The following is a 22,402-nucleotide window of genomic DNA, read 5'->3' as shown; positions in this document are numbered from 1 at the left end:
CAGGCTCTGTACAGGCCTACTTAGTTGATATTCACAGCCACTTAACGTTTGTCTTTTCCACCAGAGGATGAGCTTGAGCAGGGCAAGGACTTCCGGCCCCGCTGTGACTACAGCATTTTCACACCAGCACAGGGCCCGGCGCTAAGAGACACTCGATCCACGTCTGTGGGTGGTTTTGAGTTGTGGGGGAGCGAGGGGCTAGAAGGCACAGAGGCAGCGCTAAAAGCTTTGGACAGGAAGAGGTAGCCTGTTTAATACCTAGTTGGTTGTCACACTTTCTGAAATACTTTTTCAAAAAATGTACATACACACATTAAAGCACCACACAGAGCCTGGTAACAGGAAACACTTTCATCGGCGGAAAGGACCGGTCAGAAGCTGGAAGAATCCATGGCCAAGGCAGGTCATACTCCCAGAGGATTTGGAGGCGGGGAAAGGGTACCCCGTGTAATGAGCTGAGCCCCCCCACACGGACCTGGGGGGCACGGATTCAGTAAGCACCCATTTCCAAGAAAGCACGGCCCGGATGAAGTGGAGTATGGGGACACCTCTCGTGTATACTGAGAGCCCACAGCCCATGTCAGAGGAAGGCTGTCCATTTTGAAATTCGTGGGGAGCCCCGGTGGGCTGACAGTCCCTAACAACGACTTCTGCCCTCTCGCTGCCACCAATACGTTGCCAATGTCTGAGGCTTGGACGACTGGTCAGTCCAAGCCACGTCCCCTCTGGGCTAGGCTTTTCTCTAGCTCAGCTCAAGGATGCCCCATCTAGCTGCTGCCCCGACTTATGAGGCCCCTCAGAGATGAGGCGGCCCCTCTTCCGTCACCAAGCCGCTATCTCCTTGACAGCCACCCCTGGTGCAAGGTTATCAGATTTCCTAAACACCTGCAGGGGTGAAAGGTAGCGGACCAGTCTGTGTGTACCTCACTTAGACCATCGGCCTTACGTTACACGGAAGAGCATTTTCAATTTGGATCCGGCACGCTGCCAGACGCTCATCCTAAAAACCATACACATATGTTCGCATAGACACCACACCTTCAAAAAACAAAATGTCTTCCTGGGGGGATTCTACTGCTGGGGATCTGAACTGACGAAGCTGTAAAAGCATTTCCCGGCAAATGAGGAAGGCCGTCGCCCACCCACAGACCATGGAAATTTTACAAGGAGAAACTAAATCATAACTCCAAGGCAAAGGAGAAATCTTGTGCGTGGGGGTACAGGAGACTGAAGAACGTCATTTCTTAGGAAAGTAGGGGTCGAGCTGTATTTTTAGTGTCTTACGCTGCACGTCTTTACGAGGAGAGAAGCCAGTCTCCCTGAATTTCCAATATTCTGTTAAACTACTGAAAGGCAACTGGAGATGGAGAAGAAAGAAGAAAGGTGTTTGTACCCCGGGGATGAATCAGACCCCAGGTTTATCTCGACACGATTCCCCCAGGTCATTCCCTCTCCATCTTTCCTGAGGACGATTATGCTCTGCCCCCACCCAGAGAAGCCCCTATATCTTGAAAGCTCCCATGTATTACCTTATGAGTTTTTCAAAAGCCTCCTTTTCCTTCCGCAAAGCAGTGAGATAGCGCTGTTCTTCCGTTGAACCTCCATATATAAGGAAGTAAACCCTGCCAGTGAAAACAGAACTCTTTTAGGCTGTAAAAACTTAATTTTTAATCCCCAAAAGGAAGAGCACAGCATAGCATTCGAGATCAGCAACCTAGAGCATTCCAATAATAAATATCTGATTGAGAATAAAAGGCTCCATTAACCACGCACCTAAAGCGAAGCTGCCTAAACCCCCACCTGTTAAAAGTCTTATCACCATATTTTCCCCTCTTTGTGGAAAGGAGGAACAGAATTTAGGTAAGCACTGAAATATAACTAAAGGGAGAGAGTAATTCTTGCCTCAGAACTATAAACAAATCAGAAAACACAAAATCTCGGCGGCTTCTCTTTTGTCAGATTTTTCTTTACCCCTCTGCCAAACAACGATTTGAAAAGCTGGCTGGTAGTTATAAAAGCAGCTTGTGAAAGTTCATGCCAGCGAGAAATAAACACATGAAATCGATATGGCCTTTATCTTCTTTCTCGGTTCTTTTGTACCCAGGTCTTAACAGAACTGAGTCAGCACACGTCTTATAGAAACACATGGGCAGAGAAGACATATGGATGATATCAGGATCAAGACAATAATTCAATATATTGTTTCTCCTAGAAAGAGCCATTTTCTATCTTGTTTGTTGCTAAGAGGCTGAATGAAGCACCTCGTCAGTTCCCTTTTTTAGCCTTCGGCTGTTCTTTCGGACGTCATACTCCTAGGTTGTATTTCTTTGAAGTGTGGACCGATTAAAAAAAAAAAAAAAGGTTGGACAATGAGTCGAGACCTCAGCTCTCCCCCAGAAGTAGTACATGGCCAAGGGCAAGTCACTCATCAATTCTGTGCCTCAGTTTCCCACTGATGGAGACAGCAGTGGAACTCCAAGGGCCCTTCCAATTCTGACATTGTGTTCCCAAATATCATACTGGTCCATTCTCAGGCAACAAAGAACTGCAGTGCACAAGCTATCCACACACCTGATCAACAGCAAAGTATGAAAAATTTACCAGCCTATAATTATTTGGCCAGCTTCATCTAATCTCTTCATCCTGTGTTATTTCTGACCCACCTGCTCCATTCATCTCTGCTCGGGAAGGCTGTGTTAGTTAAACCGCTAGGAAGGTTTCTTTTGGCTCTGTTTTTGGTTCAGACTGAGTTCAGGATATTAATTTTGCTGTTTATTTCCCTCAGATAATTGGAGGGCCAGAACACTATATTCTTTGAGAGGCATCATTTTCTCAATCTGATATTTCTGTAGATTTTTTTTTATCTGCTATTTCTTGAAACTCAAGAAAACCTAGTACAATAATTCCCCAAACAGTTTCGTTTTATGTGGATGTAACTCCAGAGTCACTTCTTCAAATTTATTAGGATGACCTTTCAGAAGATTGACATTATGGCGGTGAGTCATAACTACAGTAATTTTTGGTGGAAATCTGGATATTATAAATTTCCTGGATTTGTTCAGAGGCAGCGTACCCCATAAGCTACAACCAATGCATACGGCACACAGCACAGAACAGCAGGGCAGTATGTAACGGGAATGTGAATAATTCCCTAGATTCGTTGTTCTGTTGGCTATCTCCCATCATTCCTGTGCAAACTTCCCAGATTGGTCAGAAAGCGAAATAAGGTNGGCCCCCCGGCAATGAGGACAACGGAATGTCAAAGACAATGCATGTGTAGCTGGTGTGGCGTCTGTGTTAGAGCCCCAAGAACCGTGAGACTGAAGCCTTTAAGAAACAGCTCAAAGGACGGAATATTACTTGGCCACGAGAAAGAACAAAATCTTGCCAACTGCCGCAATGTGGGTGGACCTCAAGGGCACTGTGCTAAGCGAATAAGCCAGACAGAGAAAGACAAATAAATACCGTATGACTTCACGTAGAAGTGGAATCTACAGGGGCGCCTGGGTGGCTTAGTCGGTTAAGTGTCCGACTTTCGCTTAGGTCATGATCTCGCGGTTCGTGGGTTCGGGCCCCGCGTCAGGCTCTGTGCTGACTGCCAGCTCAGAGCCTGGAGCCTGTTTCAGAGTCTGTGACTCCCTCCCTCTCTGGCCCTCCCCTGCTCACGCTCTCTCTCTCCTAGAAATAAATAAAAATACTTAAAAAAAAAAAAAAAAGAAGTGGAATCTACAAAAAGAAATGAACCAACAACAGAGACAAGGAGACTCAGAGAACACAGTGATGCTCGCCAAAGGGGAGCGGGGGGTGAGGAGAATGGGTGAAGGGGACGAAGAGCTACAAACTCATAAAATCAATAAGCCGCGGGGCTGAAAAGTACAGCGTTTGGAGTATTGTCGATGACACTGTAACACGCTTATCATGGCAGCATTTTGTAATGTCTGTACCGGCCCGATCGCGATGCCGTCCGCCGGAAACTGATCAAACCCAGCAGGCGGCTATGCTTGTACAAAAACATACCCGTGTGTACCTCGGAATCGAGAGGAAAGCGCTCGCGCTCTCTGCGACTTGCCTGAGAGGCCTCCCCGGCCGGCCGGCGCGGTAAATCTCAAGCTGGCGAACGAACGTCAGCTCGGCGTCGTACAGAACCACGTAGCGCGGCTCGAGCTCGTGCAGCACCCGCGTCAGCGCGTAGGGGTCGCTGCAGCCCAGCAGCGGGTGGATGACGGTGAGCGGGTCTCTCAGGATCCCGTAAGCGGCGTCGGACGACACGTTGACAGCCGGCTCCTCGTGCTGGATTTCTTCCAAGGGGCTTTCGGGGCCGCTGCCCGCGTCCCCAGGACAGCCCTCCGTGGCGCCCCCCCCCGCTTCCGGTCCCTGAGCCTTGCCCAGCATCTGAGTTAACGTTAACCGGCGCTGCTTCCGGGCGGCGCGGTCTCTGGCGGCGGCCTTCCGTCCGGCGTGTGCGTCTTTAGGCCTTTTGTTCGATTTCGCCGCCCTCTTCGCGTCGTCCTCGTTCCTAAACTTCGCCCACACGTCGTCGGCCTTGCTGTCCTTCTCAAAGGTCTTCCGGTAGAGCCGCAACAGGAAGGCCTCTGCCCCGACGGCGATGTACTCCCTCAGCTGGGAGCACGTCCGCTCGTCATTTGCGCAGATCAGGACCTGACCTGAAATTGCACGAGGGCCTGAAGTGACCATTGCCTCGCGCGCCCCCGCCCGGGTCTCCATCCGCCCGCTCGCCTCCTCCCGCCGCAGAGAAGACCCATCCTCCCCCTTGGCGCTAAGGATGCAGTATTTACAATGTGTTTAAAAAGGGTCTCAGATGCTTATCAAATGCCTTCCCTCTGACGGGATTAGTGAAATCTTTTGAGTAAAGTTGAAGCCAGAAACATTGAGTCTTGGGAAAGCAGAGCCGTGGTATAATGAAGGCTTTGCAGAAGCTCTTTTTAATTAATAATTTTCCAGAGGATTTTATATACCAAAATAAATTCCAAATGGATTACAGAGTCAAATGGTAAATATTAAATCATTTTTTTAAAAAAGATGACTATTCTCCATGTCTCTGGATGGAGACGATTTTCTAGGCTTAAAAACAGTGCAAGCACTCTCAGAGAAGACTGATACCTATCATTTGAGATGGACTCTATATAAGAAAAAAACTGCATTAAGAAAGCTAAAGACAGAAAAACAACTTTACAGAACTGTCATAAATGACAGTATCTTTAATATATAAAAAGTCGATACAAACTGAGGACATACCCTAATTTGGCCACGGAAAAGAAAGACAATTCACAAAGGAGGAAAAAGCGTTAGGGAAACACTGAGCTTGGGGCGCCTGGGTGACTCAGTCGGTTAAGTGTCCGACTTCGGCTCAGGTCATGATCTCGAAGTTTGAGGGCTGGAGCCCTGCGTCAGGCTCTGTGCTGACAGCTCATAGCCTAGAGCCTGCTTCCAATTCTGTGTCTCCCTTTCTCTCTGCTCCTTTTCTGCTCGTACTCTGTCTCTCTCTCAAAAATAAACACTAAAATAATTTTTGTAATTAAAAAAGAAACCATCGAGCTTACCAAACACCAAATTTCAAATAAATAATTGTCTCCAAATTAATACAGTTGTTATACATATTTATGTATACATGCACACGAATACAGTATCTCCAGTCACTGTCTGCTAAGTGAGAAATCGATGAGCTCTTACATTGCTAGAAGAAATGAAAATTCATACAAATTCTGTGTAAGTCAAATGCGGTAATATGTCTCAAGAACGTTATCATTTGACTTGCTAATTATATATCCAGAAATTACATCTGCACTGTGACCTTAACAATGTGAAACAGAAAATACAGAAAAGAAAACCTAGAGGAAATACCCTAATGTGGCTTCTAGACATAACTTTTTTCCTTCTCTTTCTTCTTCATACTTTTCAATTCTCCTAAGGGGGCAGGCCTGACTTGGGGTCTTAAATCACAGCACCATACATTCTCAGATAATATCACAAGTGTATTTATTAATATAAGAATTATTTCCCTTTACTGATTCATAGGAGTTCAAAGTCTCAACTGGTTAAAAAAAAAAATCTAGTGTTTCTTAAATATCTGGTTTTGGGGTACCTGAGTGGCTCAGTTGATTAAGCATCTGACTTTGGCTCAGGTCATGATCTCACGGTAGGTGGGTTCAAGCCCCACATCAGGTCCTATGCTGACAGCTTAGAGCCTGGAGCCTGTTTCCAATTCTCTGTCTCCCTCTTTCTCTGCCCCTCCCCTGCTCATGCTCTGTCTCTCAAAAACAAATAAACCTTAAAAAATTTTTTTGATATCTTGGTTTTATTTTTTTTTTTTAATAAAAATTTTAACAGGTTTGGTCTTCCGTGCTAACCTAGTAGTATACTCCTGCTTGGAGAGAGTGGCCCTAAAATCTGGAATTTTTTTTTCAGGGCCAGGTCAGTGTCACTTCCTAGAACAGTTACATCTTTGGAAAGGCACCTGCTGAGAGTACAAAGCAAGCCAATTAGCTTTCTTCTGGGGGATTCTAGATTGAAACGGTGGTGAATCTGTAGGTGGAGATTTAGCTGCATCTTTACGCTGACGTCTGAGAAGTCCACCAGCAAAGCCCCCTGCTTTCGGGAGCATACAAGGGTTCAGCCAGGAGACAATCACATCAGAGCGACAGAGGACAGACAGGAGGCTGCCAGGAAGATTTCCGTGGTCATCTGGCATTTACTCTCTTACATTTTATAAGCAAAGTAACAGTAAGTTACCTTTAAAGTATTCATAACCAAGACTCATTTGCTCCATTTTGAAAGCAAACGTCATCACCTCGTTTTTCCTACCTGGACCACCAAGAGCTTCACTTTCCTTATTTTCTGCCTCAATTTCTTTCAGCACTTCAGTTAGAGCTTCCCACTTCGGGTTGCTTTCCAGGACCAATTCCTTTTTTGTTTCTGTAGAGGAATAAAAGGATAACCTCATTGTATGGGGTAATATTTACCCGCGGAGTGTTCCCCAGGCTTTCAAAACAGCAGATAACAGAAGCATCAATCCAAAAGCCTGTTCCTTTGAGCTACCTTCCTTCTTTTTTTTTTTTTTTAATTTACTTCTGAGAGAGAGAGAGAGAGAGAAGCGTGAGCAGGGGAGGGTCAGAAAGAGAGGGAGATACAGAATCTGAAACAGGCTCCAGGCTCTGGGCTGGCAGTCAGCACAGAGCCCGACACGGGGCTTGAACCCACGACCTGTGAGATCATGACCTGAGCCGAAGTCAGATGCTTAACCGACTGAGCCACCCAGGTGCCCCTTAGAGCTTCCTTCCTGATGCCAGATAGAAACTACTTTCTTGAAAAAGGTCTCTTTAAGGTCTAAATAGAAGATGCTTCAAATCAACATTAATAGAGGTTTCACAGTGGGGTTCCTGGGGGTTTCAGTCAGTTGAGCATCCAACTCAGGTCAGGATCTCACGGTTCATGGGTTCGAGCCCATATCAGACTCTGCACTGACAGCATGGAGCTTGCATGGGATTCTCTCTCTCCCTTTTTCTCTGCCCCTCCCCATCTTAGATGCATGCTCTCTCTCAAAATAAATAAATAAAACTAAAAGAATTTTTTAAAAAATAGAGGTTTCATAGTGCCTTGAGAGAAAGTTACACGTATGGTCATGAATTTTGAGATGGTTCTGTATTAGTTGTCAACCATGCCACTATATATAAGGTGCCAGATAAGATGAAAGAATTAGTACAGAGGAAGAGTATTTATTATTTCTAAAATCCCCATAACATTCACAATCTTGAAAATGGAATACAAGGAGATAGCAATCAATCATTTCTGTAAGTACTCAAACGCATCACTAACATATTTAAGTTTTGAACTAGACCTTGGAACTAGGCAGAAAGCATCAATCCTATCCCATGCTTTAAAAAAAAAAAAAACCAATGGTATTTATTATACCCACTAGATAAGTATTGGAATAAACCCATCCTTGCCTCATTCTGGTATATTTATTTTTGTACAGCTACAAGGAATGTTAAATATTCTGTTAAGACTTTAAGTGCCAAAAGCAGTTATTATTCTGAAGTTAAAAAAAAAAAATGTATCAATCTATAGTTCTTATGTAGCAGTAAGAACACTCTCGATTGCTATCTGGCACTTGTTATTTGGAATCCTCCCACAATGGATTCTAAGACTTGCCAAACTGGATACTTTCAACATACAGTCACACGTAACATACCTTTAACATACAAACACACATTTTTCACATGGCTGAGGGATACTGAGGATTACACATTGACTTGGTAGGAATTTTCACACCAAATACTTAAATAAAAGACACAGTTAAAGATGAAGCCTACAAGGTACCTTGCACTTCTTTAATTTCCATTTTTTCAGACATTTTGCTTTTTTTGTTCATTTTGGAATCTGGAAGATGATAAACCCTTGCTCGAGCATTAAGAAACATCGAGGTGCTGGAGTCAAGAAAGAGCCAACCTGATATGAAAAATTAAAAAAAAAAGCCTTCAATTTAGGCAGAATTGTAAAGACTCTCTGTTGGTCACGTGCCCTATATATACAACTGCCCGCCATCTTGTTCTCCTCTGAACCACACCTTCTCCCTTACTGAGGCCTCAATCACAGTTTGGTTAGACCAGTGGGCTTTCAAAGTGGGGCCTACTGACCCTTGGGAGTCACCAAAATGTATTCAGGGGGTCTGGACCTCAAAACTATTCTCATACAAATACTAACTCATTGCTTGATTTTTTTCCCCACTGTGTTGACATTTCCGATAACGGTGTGAAAGCATCGGTGGGTAACACTGCGGGTGCCTGAGCATAATCAAGGCAGTGGAACCAAAGTGTACGAGTAGTCAATGTATTTTTCATTGCTATGCATTCATAGCTTATTACTTAAGGTCTCTGATGAAGCAATGAAAACAATTAATTGCAGGAGTGCCTGAGTGGCTCAGCTGGTTGAGTGTCTGACTCCATATTTCTGCTCAGGTCATGATCTTGAGGTTGTGGGACTGAGCCCCGCATCAGGCTCTACACTGAGCGTGAAGCCTGCTTAATGCTCTCTCTCTCTCTCTCTCTCTCTCTCTCTCTCTCTGACCCCTTTCCCTGCTTGCTTTCTCTCTCTCTCTCAAATAAAATAAAATAATTTTTAAGAGTTAAAAAAATCATTAATTGTATTAAATCTTGGCCTCAGAGGCCAATGGACCTCACTTTGAAAAGCAATGGTCTAGCTGAACAGTGACAGAGGTCACAATAGTGGGGGCAGAGGCGGCTGGTAGAAAAAAAAGATGGCAGCCAACTGTGTAAGTTTGGTTCCCTACAAATCTCTTCAGTCTTCAGCACCTGAGCCGATGAAACTCTAAACTCCCTTGCTGTTTCTTTGGAGAAAATGAATCTGAAGTTCTCAACAGCTAAACTTCCAGAACACAACCTATTTCTAAGCTGGGGACTGCCTGTGATATACAGAGTCTTTTCTAGAAATAAAACTGCCCGGAATGGATATGAATATTTATTATTATGCAGAACAGAAGTTAAGTAGGCGGAAACATTAGCTATCAATAAAACCTACATCCTTATGCTATGAACATAAAACGTAATTTAAAATCTTCGTAGACCATGTAGTTGAATATAGCACTCCCCACATTTGATTCCCCAACAAAATCCAACACTTTATTCAAATCAGCTCCCATAATAATATTAGTATTTTTATCTCCCACCTGAATTCTGACCAAAAGCTTTCTCTGTCGCTCTCAGAGATTCCAGAAGATTAAGGAATGTGATACAATCATACTGAGAGAGATATTGCAGCAAAGTTCGTAATATCTTCAAATCCTGAACCAAGGACTTAGTCTTGGCTCCAAGCTGGTGCCACATGGGATCCAGATAATGGCGGATTGTCTAAAACAAGAATACAGTTTAGTATTGCTAAAAATATATTCAATATAGTTATTATTTTTTTTAAGTTTTTGTGTTTATTATTTGAGAGAGACAGAGTGAGTGCACATGAGCAGGGGAGAGGCAGAGAGAGAAGGAAACGGAGAAAGAGAATCCGCCGCTGTTGGTGCTGAGCCTGATGCAGGGCTTGAACTCATAAACCATGAGATCATGACCGGAGCCAAAGTCAGACGCTTAACTGACTGAGCTACCTGGGTGTTCTCACTCATTTGTTTTTACGAAATATCAAAGCACACAGCTTAGACCCACCCAGTTTCTGCCAAGTTTGGCCTGTGACCCTATCCTGGATACATAAAGGTGTGGGATCCAGTTGGACAGGGAACAGAGAGCACATACCAAGAAAAATATATGGTATCAAATTAAATAACAATGTACCTTAACTTGGTGCTATAAATGATTTGTTTAGGGTTTTTTTTTTCCCCAATGTGATTCACAGATGGGAACGTAGTTGTTAAATTAACAAGGGACTACATCTGAATATTTTTTGAGACCCAAAATGTTGCCTAAAATGAAGGACAGCTTTGTAGGTCTATACCTACCATGTAGGTATNTTTATTTTTGAGAGACAGAGACAGAGCGTGAGCAGGGGAGGGGCAGAGAGAGAGGGAGACACAGAATCTGAAGCAGGCTCCAGGCTCTGAGCTGTCAGCACAGAGCCTGACGCGGGGCTTGAACCCTTGAACAGCTGGATCATGACCTGGGCTCAGGTCAGACACCTAACTGACTGAGCCACCCAGGTGCCACCACAAACTGATCCTTAACTAAAAAGGATAATACTTGTAGCATGATGTGGAAGCAGTATCACTACACAGCATCTTATATAAGGAATTTAATACTCAGCAGGAATAATATCAGGATGACTGTATAATTTATTGTCCAAATGGGGCTCTTGTAAAAATGAAATTATATTATTAATAATCACTCCAGGACAACAGGTAGATTCTGGAACTGCCCTAGACAAACTGGAACATATAACTGCATGCCTGCTTGGGAAAATAATCTACAAAAGTTACATTTTCCGGGCGCCTGCGTGGTTCAGTCAGTCGAGCGTCCGACTCTTGATTTCTGCCCAGGTCATGATCCCAGGGTTGTGGGATCAAGCCCCATTCAGTGTAAAGCCTGCTTAAGATTCATTCTCTCTCTCTCTCTCCCTCTCTCTCTCTCTTCCCCCCTTGTCTCTCACTCATGCTCTCACTCTCTCTCTCTAAAAAAAAGTTCTTTTTCTGGGGCGCTTTTTCTGGAGTACATGACTTCGGCTCAGGTCATGATCTTGCACTTCATGAGTTCGAACGGGCTCTTTGCTGACAGCTCAGAGCCTAGAGCCTGCTTTGGATTCTGTGTCTCCCTCTCTCTCTGCCCCTCCCCTGCTCACGCTCTGTCTCTGTCTCTCAAAAATAAATAAACGTTAAAACATTTTTTTAAATAAAAGATAAAAAAGACAAAAAATGTTAATTTTCTAACAACATGCAAGTTATGTCTGCATTTACGTCTGGTTGAGGAAAAAATATCCAACTTAATACTCTGACCTTTACTAGCTAGGGAATGAGAAACAGAAGCTTAGTACAAAACATATCAGGCTAATTTTGTTTTTTAATAAGGACACATACATTCTATTAAAAGAATGGGAAGGGTTTTTTTTGTGGTTTTTCTTTGTGGCTTCACATGCTCTAAACCTTATGAACACAGGAATGAAACATACGTGATTCGTTTTATGTATCATTATTTTAGTAAAATGACTTTCTGGAAGAATCAGAGATATGAGGAGTTAAAGTTTCCTTTTGGATAATCACTGTGCGTTATTTCCAGTGACATAGAGATGGATTCAGAATTTAAAAGACAGGAATTTATTCCAGCAAAAAACAGAAAAACAAAAAAGCTGCCTGGAAATTTATTAAAAGTTGGCATTTTCTAGATCTATAATTCAATCTCAGACATTTATGCATCTGTATTAATATTCACCTCTGATTTAAAAAAGGCAGTTGGAATAAAAGTTCCTTGGACTAAAAGTCTCACCATTTTCTAAATTGAAAATATAATTTTAGTAGGACAGAGTAAGGTTCACATTCCTCAGTAATGAAAACTCATCCCAATTATTTTTATTCCAAACAAAAGATCATGAATTATGAAGCATTGTTATGTAAAACTCTTCTATCTATAGATATCCAATTGCTGTCATTTCAGAGCAAAAAGGTTATTTTTCCTTCCCTTAATTATACTTAAAATACAAGATAATTACTGTATAACTGCAAAAAATAAGAGTTGTGCTTATCGATCAGCCCATGTATTCTATTATAAATTATTACTCTCCAGTAAACCAAACTTAAATCACCTCCAGATTAATCTTAACATAACAATTTCCAGGATGCCTGAGTGGCTCAGTTGGTTAAATGTCTGACTTTAGCTCAGGTCATGATCTCTCAGTTCACGAGTTTGAGCCCCGCATCAGGCTCTGTGCTGACAGCCCAGAGCCTGGAGCCTGCTTCCTTTTCTGTGTCTCCCTCTCTCTCTCTGCGCCCCCCCCCCATACTCTGTCTGTCTGTCTCTCTCTCTCTCTCAAAAATACATTTTAAAAAACATAAAAAAATAGTAACAGCAATTTCCTATTAAGGACACTGCAATTACCAAATAACTTGGGCTCTTTAAATCCGTAACCTAACATACTGTGCTTACAAGGAAAAAAAGAGGCAGAGTACCTTGTCAAAGGGTTTTCCAATAGCATTTTCTAAAGACAAATCTTCAACTTCGAGCGATGGGTTGTGGCACTTCAGTTCTTTGAGACACGCGTTTAAGATGTCCAGGATGGCGGTCTGTATGGCGAGCATGGCGGGCGTCATAGACACGTGAATTTCCACAACTTCAGGTTTGTGCTGCTCTAAGAAGGAGTTTACGGCTACGTGGAACCTACAGAGACAAACCGTTTCCAAGTGTTTTCTCGAGACCAGAAATAACACGGCTCTCGGTTTCTGCTCTCACAGTGTTTTTGGAAATGCAGTGAAGACACAAACCAAACAGACAGCAAAATGACAATGTTTTCAGAAGCACTTTAAGTCTCAAAGATTGGACGTATTCGTTGAATAAGGCGGGGGCCAGCAAAAATATGGTCTGGGCCCAAAGCAGGGCCTGTTTGTATTTTTTTAATGTTTGTTCATTTTTGAGAGAGAGACAGCATGAGCAGGGGAGGGGCAGAGAGAGAGGGAGACACAGGATCGGAAGCAGGCTCCAGGCTCTGAGGTGTCAGCACAGAGCCCAACGCGGGGCTCGAACCCACAATCTGTGAGGCCATGACCTGAGCCGAAGTCGGACGCTTAACCGACCGAGCCACCCAGGTGCCCCCTGCTTTTTTTTCCTCTTCCAGCGCCTGTTTTTAGAAATAGTCTTACTGGAACACAGCCGTGCCCAGGAGGCTGGTGTTGTCCACGGCTGCTCTCCTGCCCTAACAGCACACGGAACCATTGTCACAAACCACATGGCCTGCGAAGCCCAAAATATTTAGCATCTGGCTCTTCACAGAAAAAGAATGCCGATCCTTGAGACAGCATAATCACAAAAGGAGAAAGACCCTGGCAATTACTCTTAAATGAAATGTAGTGTAACCAAAATACTATTAGCACAGGCTACGAGATGTTTGAACATTGAAACCTACCGGATTTGCCTAGACATTTACGTAAAGTCTTCAAAAATCTTTGTGCTCTGAGGCGCCTGGGTGGCTCAGTCGGTTAAGCATCTGACTTCGGCTCATGATCTCGTGGTTCATGAGTTCAAGCCCCGCGTCGGGCTCTGTGCTGACAGCTCAGAGCCTGGAGCCTGCTTCGGAGTCTGTCTCCCTCTCTCTGCCCCTCCCCTGCTCGTGCTCTGTCCCTCTCTGTCTCTCAAAAATAAATAAACATTTAAAAAATTTAAAAAAAATCTTTGTGCTTCATTCCTCAATGGGTAATTTTCAAAGTAGGAGTCTCAGCCGGTAAATAGGTAGTTCACCTAAACCTGCGTATACGTGAGGCTCTAGATTCCCTAAGAGTTTTGCTAGAAGCGGCAATACAGTGGCTGCCCTTAGATGGATTTGATGGGCTACCAGAAAAGGAACTACCAAATCTCTCTCTCCTTTTAAAATAATCACAAATGTGGTGACCATATGTTTCTGTTTGAGGCACTTGCTTTGGACCCGGCTATCCGACGTCAAGGGCAATTCCAATAAATTTTACATCATTTTAAGGTGCACACTTAAGTCACAGTGGATTCTCTCACAGAAATTTGTCACATAATGCTATTTACCTTGGCCACAGGTACAGCTTTCCGACGAAAAGATTTCTCATCACTCTTTCCACATGACAAAAACCAGTGTCAAAGGCGACAGCATTGTCTGTGAAAGCTTTAATAAAACCACGCTTGTTTTTCTGGCGAAACAGACGCAAGATGAATGCTTCTTGACAAGACTCGATTATCCTGTGGGCTCTGTACACCAAGATGCCTGAGAGGAGATTATAACTTAGATTCCAGAACAGACAGGGAAGTTCATGCTCGTTTTCATTCACTGATTTCACCACATTTCTCTCGAGCACAGGCAGGTGCTCGTCCGGGCCAGAGATAGAGCAGTGAACATACAGACGTAAACCCATGCCCTCACATGGGTATTTGCAATACACGATATGAACACAGAGACGATCTAGTAAGTTACAGAGTGATTAGGGCTGGGGAGGAAAAAATGAATCCGAGAAGGAGGAGAGGGAGTGTGTGTGAGAGGTGATGGTGGGCAACTTTAGAAAAGTGGCCTCACTGAGGCTCGATCTGGGCCAAGGCAAAATGGAAATGAGGAGGTGAGCCTTGTGACCACATGTACCAAGACTGTCTGTTCCAGGCTGAGGGGACAAGAAGAGCAAAGGCCCTGGGGTGGGGTGTGTCTGGTAGGGTGGAGGAAGAATTTCTGAAAGCGAAGTTGCTCACTAACTCTCTTTTCATATGGGAACCAGATGTGAACTCCATAAAATACAACCTTTTCAGAAGTCTGGGTGACATCCGCACCACCCACTAGAATAATTTGGCTTTTGGAATCAGAGTATATTCAACCGAGAGATAAATTAGTCCATTAAAATAAAGACCTTTAATGAATATATTTACTACATCTGTGTTTTGGGGTGGTGTGATTAGGACACTTCTGAGATCACAAAAACAAGGACAATTATTATATGTTTCCTTATTTATAAAATCAGAGTACTGACCAGATGATCTTTCTTAGGTGTCTATGATACATTCACAGGACATTACACATATATGTGCCATTTTGATGCGGTGTGATCAGCAGTAAAGTAGGAAGACACATGACATAAAAGTGCACAGATGTCATTTCTGAATCAAAAATTCAATTATTCTATGATGATTTTCAGTCTACATCAAGCCAATCACCTTATATAAAAACTTGTCATAAATGTGCGTATGTGTTTTTGTACCACTTCCCATGATGCCTAGGGTCTGCGAAATGACCCTAGGAGTGATTTATGACCCCTTCTAGTAGTTCAGGAAGCTCAATTCGGATTCTGCTGTTTTGGCGTTTAAATTTTGGATCGAGGTGGAGAGAGCTACAATTTATTCTAGCTAAGCAAACTGCTCTTCAGATATGGTAAAAATTAATAAGTGTTTTTAGGAATTTATAGACAAGGATTTTCAATAACTGCAAAACGTGTACACTAATTTACGACTCAAAAAGGATACTGAACTTGGACGCTGGGCTTTTCCAAGTACTTTACTGGGCTACACTTTGCTGGACTAGACTGAAATATTACATAAGGTTGAAGTAATAAGGGTGGACTTCTAAAGGAAAGACGGACCTCAATTTAAGAGAATGTTGTGCTCCGGGACACCTGGTGGCTCAGTCAGGAAAGGGTCTGACTCTCGATCTCAGCTCAGGTCATGATCTCACAGTTTCAGTTCCTAAGATCGAGCCCCACATTGGGTTCTGCACGGAGCCTGCTTAGGATTTTGTCTCTTTCCTCTCTGCCTCTCCCCTGCTTGTGCACCTATGCACACATGCTCTCCCTTGTCTCAAAATAAATAAACAAACATTAAAAAAAAAGAAGAAGAATGTTGTGTTCCAAAAGGCTGTCATTCTTTTGGAACCCAGCAGGAGGAAGAAAACTAATACACTCTCCCGGACACTGGGGTTAGGTACTTTTGCAGATTGATATTCATTTAACCCTCATGATAATTCTACGGGGTAGGTATTATTATGAAATCAGGAGAGGAAAACAGGTTGATCAAGGTCATCTGACAAGCAACGGGAGACTAAAGGTCCGAAAGCATGTGTGTATGCGGACAAAGCCTGGTTTCTCCTAAGCGACACCACCTGAGGACCGTCCCCACCCCCACCCCAGCATTTTAAAAGCCAGCCACAAGGAAACACAAGCAGTTTGTATTTCTGGGGGCAACTGTGGTCTCACCAAAACCTACTACATTTCACTTGGATGCTCCCAGAACGGCTGGCATCTCATCCCGTACTGTCAGCACGTCTTTCCGTCCGTCTCCTCCACTACACCGCTCGAGGGCAAGGACACCACAGCAACAAGCAGTCATCAGAGAAGGCTCGACTGGGTGCGGAGCACACGCTAGGAATTTTACATACCTGATCTCATTTCACCCCCGCGCTAAGCCTAGGAGGAAGGCACTGTTACGGCCTCCCGCGGACGGGTGAGTAAATGGAGTCCTACAGAAATTAGGAAACCTGCCCGAGGTCACAGCTTTGGGGCACGGCGCAGGTGGGGTCAAACCCCGAGGCAGCCTAGCTCAAGAGTTCACCAGTGTCTCGTTCATCTGTCTCCAGGACCTACCACACCTGCAAACAAGGGACCCTTAGGACATTAAACGTCTGCTGAGTGAACATAAAACTGAATTAGAGCACTGGGCACAACAATCTGACATGTAGCGTGTGAGGGTGTTTTTAAGTGTCCTGTGTGTCTGAGTTCTACTTAGGGACGTGAGGAGCCATTGTAGCAATGAGCGCCTCCTGTCCAGTCTCCCGCAAGTACAACCAGGGTCTCTATCTGCACAGGTCTCTCACTACTGGGGAGCTGTATTTGGCAGGGACCCTTGGGTGGGGTGTGGTGGCGGATTTCACGGGTATTGATGGCAGAAGGGGGGCAGGTTAGGGCTGGGGCCATTCAGAATTTTCTGGAGGGTTACATGCTTCAAGGACTGCTGTTCGGTCTGTCCGAGCCGTGGTGAAAGCGTCATCACGAGCCTGGGGTGGGATGTGGAGGGTGATCCCTCCGGTTGCAGAATCCTTAGGGGGTTCACGTCTGGCATTCAAACACATTCCATTCAGCCAAGCGGCCGTGGCAGCAGCAGCGCCAGCTTCATTATTGGCTGGGGCTTGATCAGAAATGGACACGGGACTTTGAGCCTTTAATTAGGAACCACCTATAAGCTATAATTTGGAGGTTTCCTTGATTCATACCACTCTCGGCCAAAGTAGGCTGAACTGCTACTAAAAGTCAGGGCAATACTGACATCTAGTGGTAGTTCCAGTACATTGCCCCCATTTTATCCACTTAATAAATCTAAAACTAAGCTAAGAAAGCAGCCAACAGTAAGACTTTACGATATATCAGAATTTCTGGTTATGAAAAGCCAACACTTTTTTTGTTATTTATTTATTAGGCACTATACTGAGCCATTTATTTTTACTCACTTAATCATTATGATAACTCTAGAGGTACTATTTTTCTGAATCTAAGAAATGAACCCACAACTACATGGTCAACTCATTTTTGACAAAGCAGGAAAACAGTCTCTTTAACAAATGGTGCTGGGAAAACATGACAGCGACATGCAGAAGAGTGAAACTGGACCACTTTCGTAAACCATACACAAAAATAATTCAAAATGGATCAAAGACCTAAATGTGAGACAGGAAACCATCAAAATCCTAGAGAACACAGGCGGCAACGTCTCTGACCCTGGCCGAAGCTATTTCTTATTAGATACGTTGCCGGAGGTGAAGGAAACAAAAGCACAAAAAAACTGTTGGGACCTCATCAAGATAAAAAGCTTCTGCATAGTAAGGAAGCATAGTAAAGGAAACCATCAACAAAACTGAAAGGCAGCCTCCAGAATGGGAGAAGATATTCACAAATGACATATCTGATAAAGGGTTAGTATCCAAAATCTAAAAAGAACTTCTCAAACTTACCACCCAAAAAATAAATAACCCAGTTCAGAAATGGGCAGAAGACATGAACAGATACTTTTCCAAAGAAGACATCCAGATGGCCAACAGACACATGAAAAGATGCTCAACATCACTCATCATCAGGAAAACACAAATCAAAACCACGATGAGACAATACCTCATACCTCTCAGAGTGGCTAAAATTAACAACACAAGAAACAGCAGATGTTGGTGAGGATGTAGGGAAAAGGGACAGAAACCTCTTGCACTGCTGGTGGATATGCAAACGGGTGCAGCTTCTCTGCAAAATGGTATGGAGGTTCCTCAAGAAACTAAAGATAGAAGAACTACCCTACAACCCAGCAATTGTACTATTAGGTGTTTACCCAAAGGATACAAAAATACAGATACATGCAGGTACATGCATTCTGATGTTTACAGCAGCACTGTCAACAACAGCCAAATTATGGAAGGAGCTCAAATGTCCATCAACTGGTGAATGGATAAAGAAGATGTCGTGTATCTATACAATGGGATATTACTCAGTCATCAAAAAGAATGACTCCTTCCCATTTGCAATGATGTGGATGGAGCGAGAGTGTATTATACTAAGCAATCAGAGAAAGACAAATATCAAAGGATTTCACTCATATGTGGAAGTTTAAGAAACAAAACAGATGAACATATGGGAAGGGGGGGGAAGAGAAGAGAGGGAAACAGTAAAAAGAGATTCTTAACAACAGAGAACTGAAGGTTGATGGAGGGAGGAGGGTGGGGGATGGGCTGGATGGGTGGTGGGTACTAAGGAGGGCACTTGTGATGAACACCGGGTGTTGTATGTAAGTGATCAATCACTGGATTTTACTCCTAAAACTGGTATTGCCCTGTATATGTTAACTAACTTAACTTTTTCTCTTTAAAAATGAGAAAAAAGAAAAGAGAACTGAGGCTCACAAAAATTAAGTAACTTCCTCATGAGCGGTGGCATCCCCATTCAAAGCCAGGTGAGTCCGACCTCACCGCCTATGTCCCAAATTATAACAATTACAAATGTTATAAAAGTGTAAAAAAAACTTTTCTTCAATCAGTTTACCATGAGCCGCATAAAGCATTCATTCATACATGGATTCATTAAACATTTCCTGAGGGTCTTCTGGGTCAGGGCAATAGTGGAATATATGATTATGAACCTCACTGTCTCTCTGGCCTCTGCCAAGTTCACTGAAGATTACAGCTTATTCACACAACACTCATCTAGCAAATGTGTGGGTTTTTATTTTTTAATGTTTATTTATTTTTGAGAGAGAAAGAGAGAGAGGGGAACAGAACATGAGTGGGGTAGGGGCAGAGAGAGAGAGAAGACACAGATTCCGAAGCAGGCTCCAGGCGCTGAGCTATTAGCACAGAGCCCAACGCGGGGCTTGAATCTACGAACTGTGAGATCATGACCTGAGCCGAAGTTGGACGTTCAAGTAACTGAGCCCCCCAGACGCCCCTGCAAATGTGTTTAATACCCACTGTGTATCAGGTCCTTAGCCTGGGATGAACAAATTTCTCCTTGTGCTTATGAAGCTTGTTATCTAAGAGTGAGACAGAAAAATATACTGGCAAATATAATGGGTCTTCTTTAGTGATATGACTGGGGAGAAGCACAGTGTAACCTGACGGCAGAGAGGTAGGGTCTTCGAATGAGTGTTGGGAGGAAATCAGAAGAGGTTTCGAAATGCACGAATCATAATGAAACCGAATTCCTTTCCTATGTTAATTCTAGCTCAAATTAAGCCATACTTCTCAAAATAATTAAGCAATGACCTGGTTTAATTTCAAATCATAGGGGGGATGAAAAACTCTTTAAAGAGAAAACCAAATATTGTAGGAAATATACCAAGCATAGTTATAAACATTCCAGGTCTGATTAGATTCTAAATGCAAATGTCAGCCAATTACCAAGCATTTACCAGACAGGAGCTTAGAAAACCAGGAAAAGTCATTCTTAACTTATTCAGGATACGAGTACTTTTTAACCATCTAAAATGACCCCCCAAAAAAATGCTAACGTATATCCAAATAATGATAAGGTGTCAAATTCTTACCAGTGATTAAATCTGACGGTATTCGATCCGTCAAGAAGTCAACGACAAGTATTCGACTCGTTGCAAATATCACCCCTCCCTGCGTGTAGACCTCATAGCGACTGTTACTTGTGATTTCATTTGTGACGCGGCGAGGGAGATGTTCCACTCCTTCGATCTTCAGCTGATTGATAAAATACTCCTACGGCAAATCAAATTTGATCAGTAGGCTGTTTTAACACAAGGGCAGTTTTTACTAGGTGGCAAGGTCTTTGTATTTATTATGATTTTTTTAGTGTTTATTTCTGAGAGAGAGAGAGAGAGAGAGAGAGAGACAGCATGAGCAGGGGAGGGTCAGAGAGAGAGGGAGACACAGAATCTGAAACAGGCTCCAGGCTCTGAGCTGGCAGTCAGCACAGAGCCCGATGCCAGGCTCGAACCCACGAACCGTGAGATCGTGACCTGAACCTAAGTCGGACGCTTAACTGACTGAGCCACCCAGGAGCCCCAAGGTCTTCGTATTTAAAACAAGAGATAAGGAACTTCAGGAATACATAAACCAAGCTACTACTTGAGGTGATCAACCAGTCATCAACATCTAACCAGGCTTTTATTTTTGTTTTGTTTTCGGGTTTGCTCTAAGGGATCATTGCACTTGAATCATGAGCACTTTAATAACAGTAACCAAAACTTTAAAAGCCCTCAGTTAAAAGACTGCTGCTAGCTCGAAAATCCTTCCCATCAGAGGGGCGCCTGGGTGGCTTAGTCGGTTAAGCGTCCGACTTTCGCTTAGGTCACGATCTCGCGGTTCCTGGGTTCGAGCCCCGCGTCGGGCTCTGTGCTGACTGCCGGCTCAGAGCCTGGAGCCTGTTTCAGTCTGTGACTCCCTCTCTCTCTGACCCTCCCCTGCTCACGCTCTCTCTCTCTCTCTCCTAGAAATAAATAAAACATTAAAAAAAAGAAAAGAAAAAAAAAAAAAAAGGAAAATCCTTCCCATCAGAGTGAGGAGATGGCAAGGAATCCTTCTCCCAGGCAGTGTTTCAGACGGTTGGCTCTGTCCCCATCCACCCCAGGGGGCATTTCAGGTCAATGGCACCTTGGCCCTTTGTGTCTTCAGTGCAACACTTCCTCTCCTGAGGGCCCTGGGTTGTGCGGGGCTCTGCGTCAGGTACTGGGGACCCCTAGACAAATCAAACAGGAGCCCCCGCCCTCAAGAAGTGGTGGTCATTCTTCTCGGCGGACACCAGCGTCCTGGCCACCCGCTCCATCTAGGGGCTCAGCAGACTTGGCAGACCAGGCTGTGCCACCTCTCAGTAGCGACCCCCCGATTTGACCCAGGTGTATCCCTCTTCTGTACTCAGAGTCCTCCACTCCTTAACCGCAGGCACCCCTCCCCAAGATCCTCACCTCCAGCTCCCTTCCATTCTGACCCTACACCCCTCTCCCCCCAGCCTGGGGGACCCCCCTCAGCCCCTCCTCTTCCCTACAAGGCTCTCCGCAGACTCGGCCTCTCCCTTCTCATCCGGCCACTACCCCCTCAAGTTCCTCCACCTCCGAGCACTGTTCCCTTCTGACCCCAACCAGCCCCACGATTTCCAGCCGGGGGACTCCCTCTTCCGCATCCTTCTCTGGCCACCTTGTTCTCTTCAGGGACGTCCAATCCCCCCTGCGCCACAGAGACCCCCGTTCCCAGCTCCCCCCCCCCGTGCCAGCGCCCTGCAGCCTGCTCGGGACCCCTCCCACCCTCGGGGTCCCCGCGCCCGTGGCCGGGGCTGGCGCCCGCTTCGGGACTCCTCCCACTCCCGTGTCCTCACAGCCGCGTCAGGAAACCGCATCTACCTCAGGGACCCCTCTCATCCTTCTCAGTGTCCCCGCGCCCGTGTCGGAGGCGTGCGTCTCCCAGGGACCCCCCCCCACCACCACCACGTCACGCCCCTGTCAAGGACCTGCATCTGCCCTGGGGATCCCCATCCAGCCCCCCACCCCGCCCCCGGCGCTAGGGACCGCCAGCGCCCTCGGCGACCCCGCGCCCGCGTCAGGGCCTGGATCCGCTAGAGAGGCCCCCCAACTCTCTCGGGGTCCCTTCACCCCCGCGCCGACAGCCGCACCTCCTCGGCCGGCTGCGTGTTGAGCACCAGCACCAGGCACGCCGGGTGGCAGTGCAGTCGGAGGAAGTGGTAGAGGAGCCGATCGGCGCCGAGCCCGCGGGCGCACACTACCAGCCCATCGGCGTC

General features: G+C 44.8%; 1 protein-coding gene across 1 annotated transcript in view; it reads right to left on the bottom strand.

The window, feature by feature from the left end:
* ERCC4 (ERCC excision repair 4, endonuclease catalytic subunit) overlaps positions 1-22,402 on the bottom strand; it is a 56,796-nt gene that overhangs the window by 11,679 nt on the left and 22,715 nt on the right. Inside the window, exons 2-10 of the mRNA XM_077773191.1 lie at positions 22,277-22,400; positions 20,190-20,370; positions 14,211-14,406; positions 12,635-12,842; positions 9,704-9,884; positions 8,338-8,466; positions 6,823-6,933; positions 4,070-4,664; positions 1,530-1,622 (exon numbers count right to left, since the gene is read on the bottom strand). Of these exons, the coding sequence (XP_077629317.1) occupies positions 1,530-1,622; positions 4,070-4,664; positions 6,823-6,933; positions 8,338-8,466; positions 9,704-9,884; positions 12,635-12,842; positions 14,211-14,406; positions 20,190-20,370; positions 22,277-22,400 (1,818 nt within the window). The remainder of the gene's footprint in view (positions 1-1,529; positions 1,623-4,069; positions 4,665-6,822; positions 6,934-8,337; positions 8,467-9,703; positions 9,885-12,634; positions 12,843-14,210; positions 14,407-20,189; positions 20,371-22,276; positions 22,401-22,402) is intronic.

The sequence above is a fragment of the Crocuta crocuta genome, unplaced genomic scaffold, assembly GCF_008692635.1.
Source record: "Crocuta crocuta isolate KB4526 unplaced genomic scaffold, BGI_CrCroc_1.0 scaffold16, whole genome shotgun sequence".
Lineage (NCBI taxonomy): Eukaryota > Metazoa > Chordata > Mammalia > Carnivora > Hyaenidae > Crocuta > Crocuta crocuta.
Note: the sequence above shows the minus strand (reverse complement) of the source record. Positions and strands in the feature narration are given on the sequence as shown.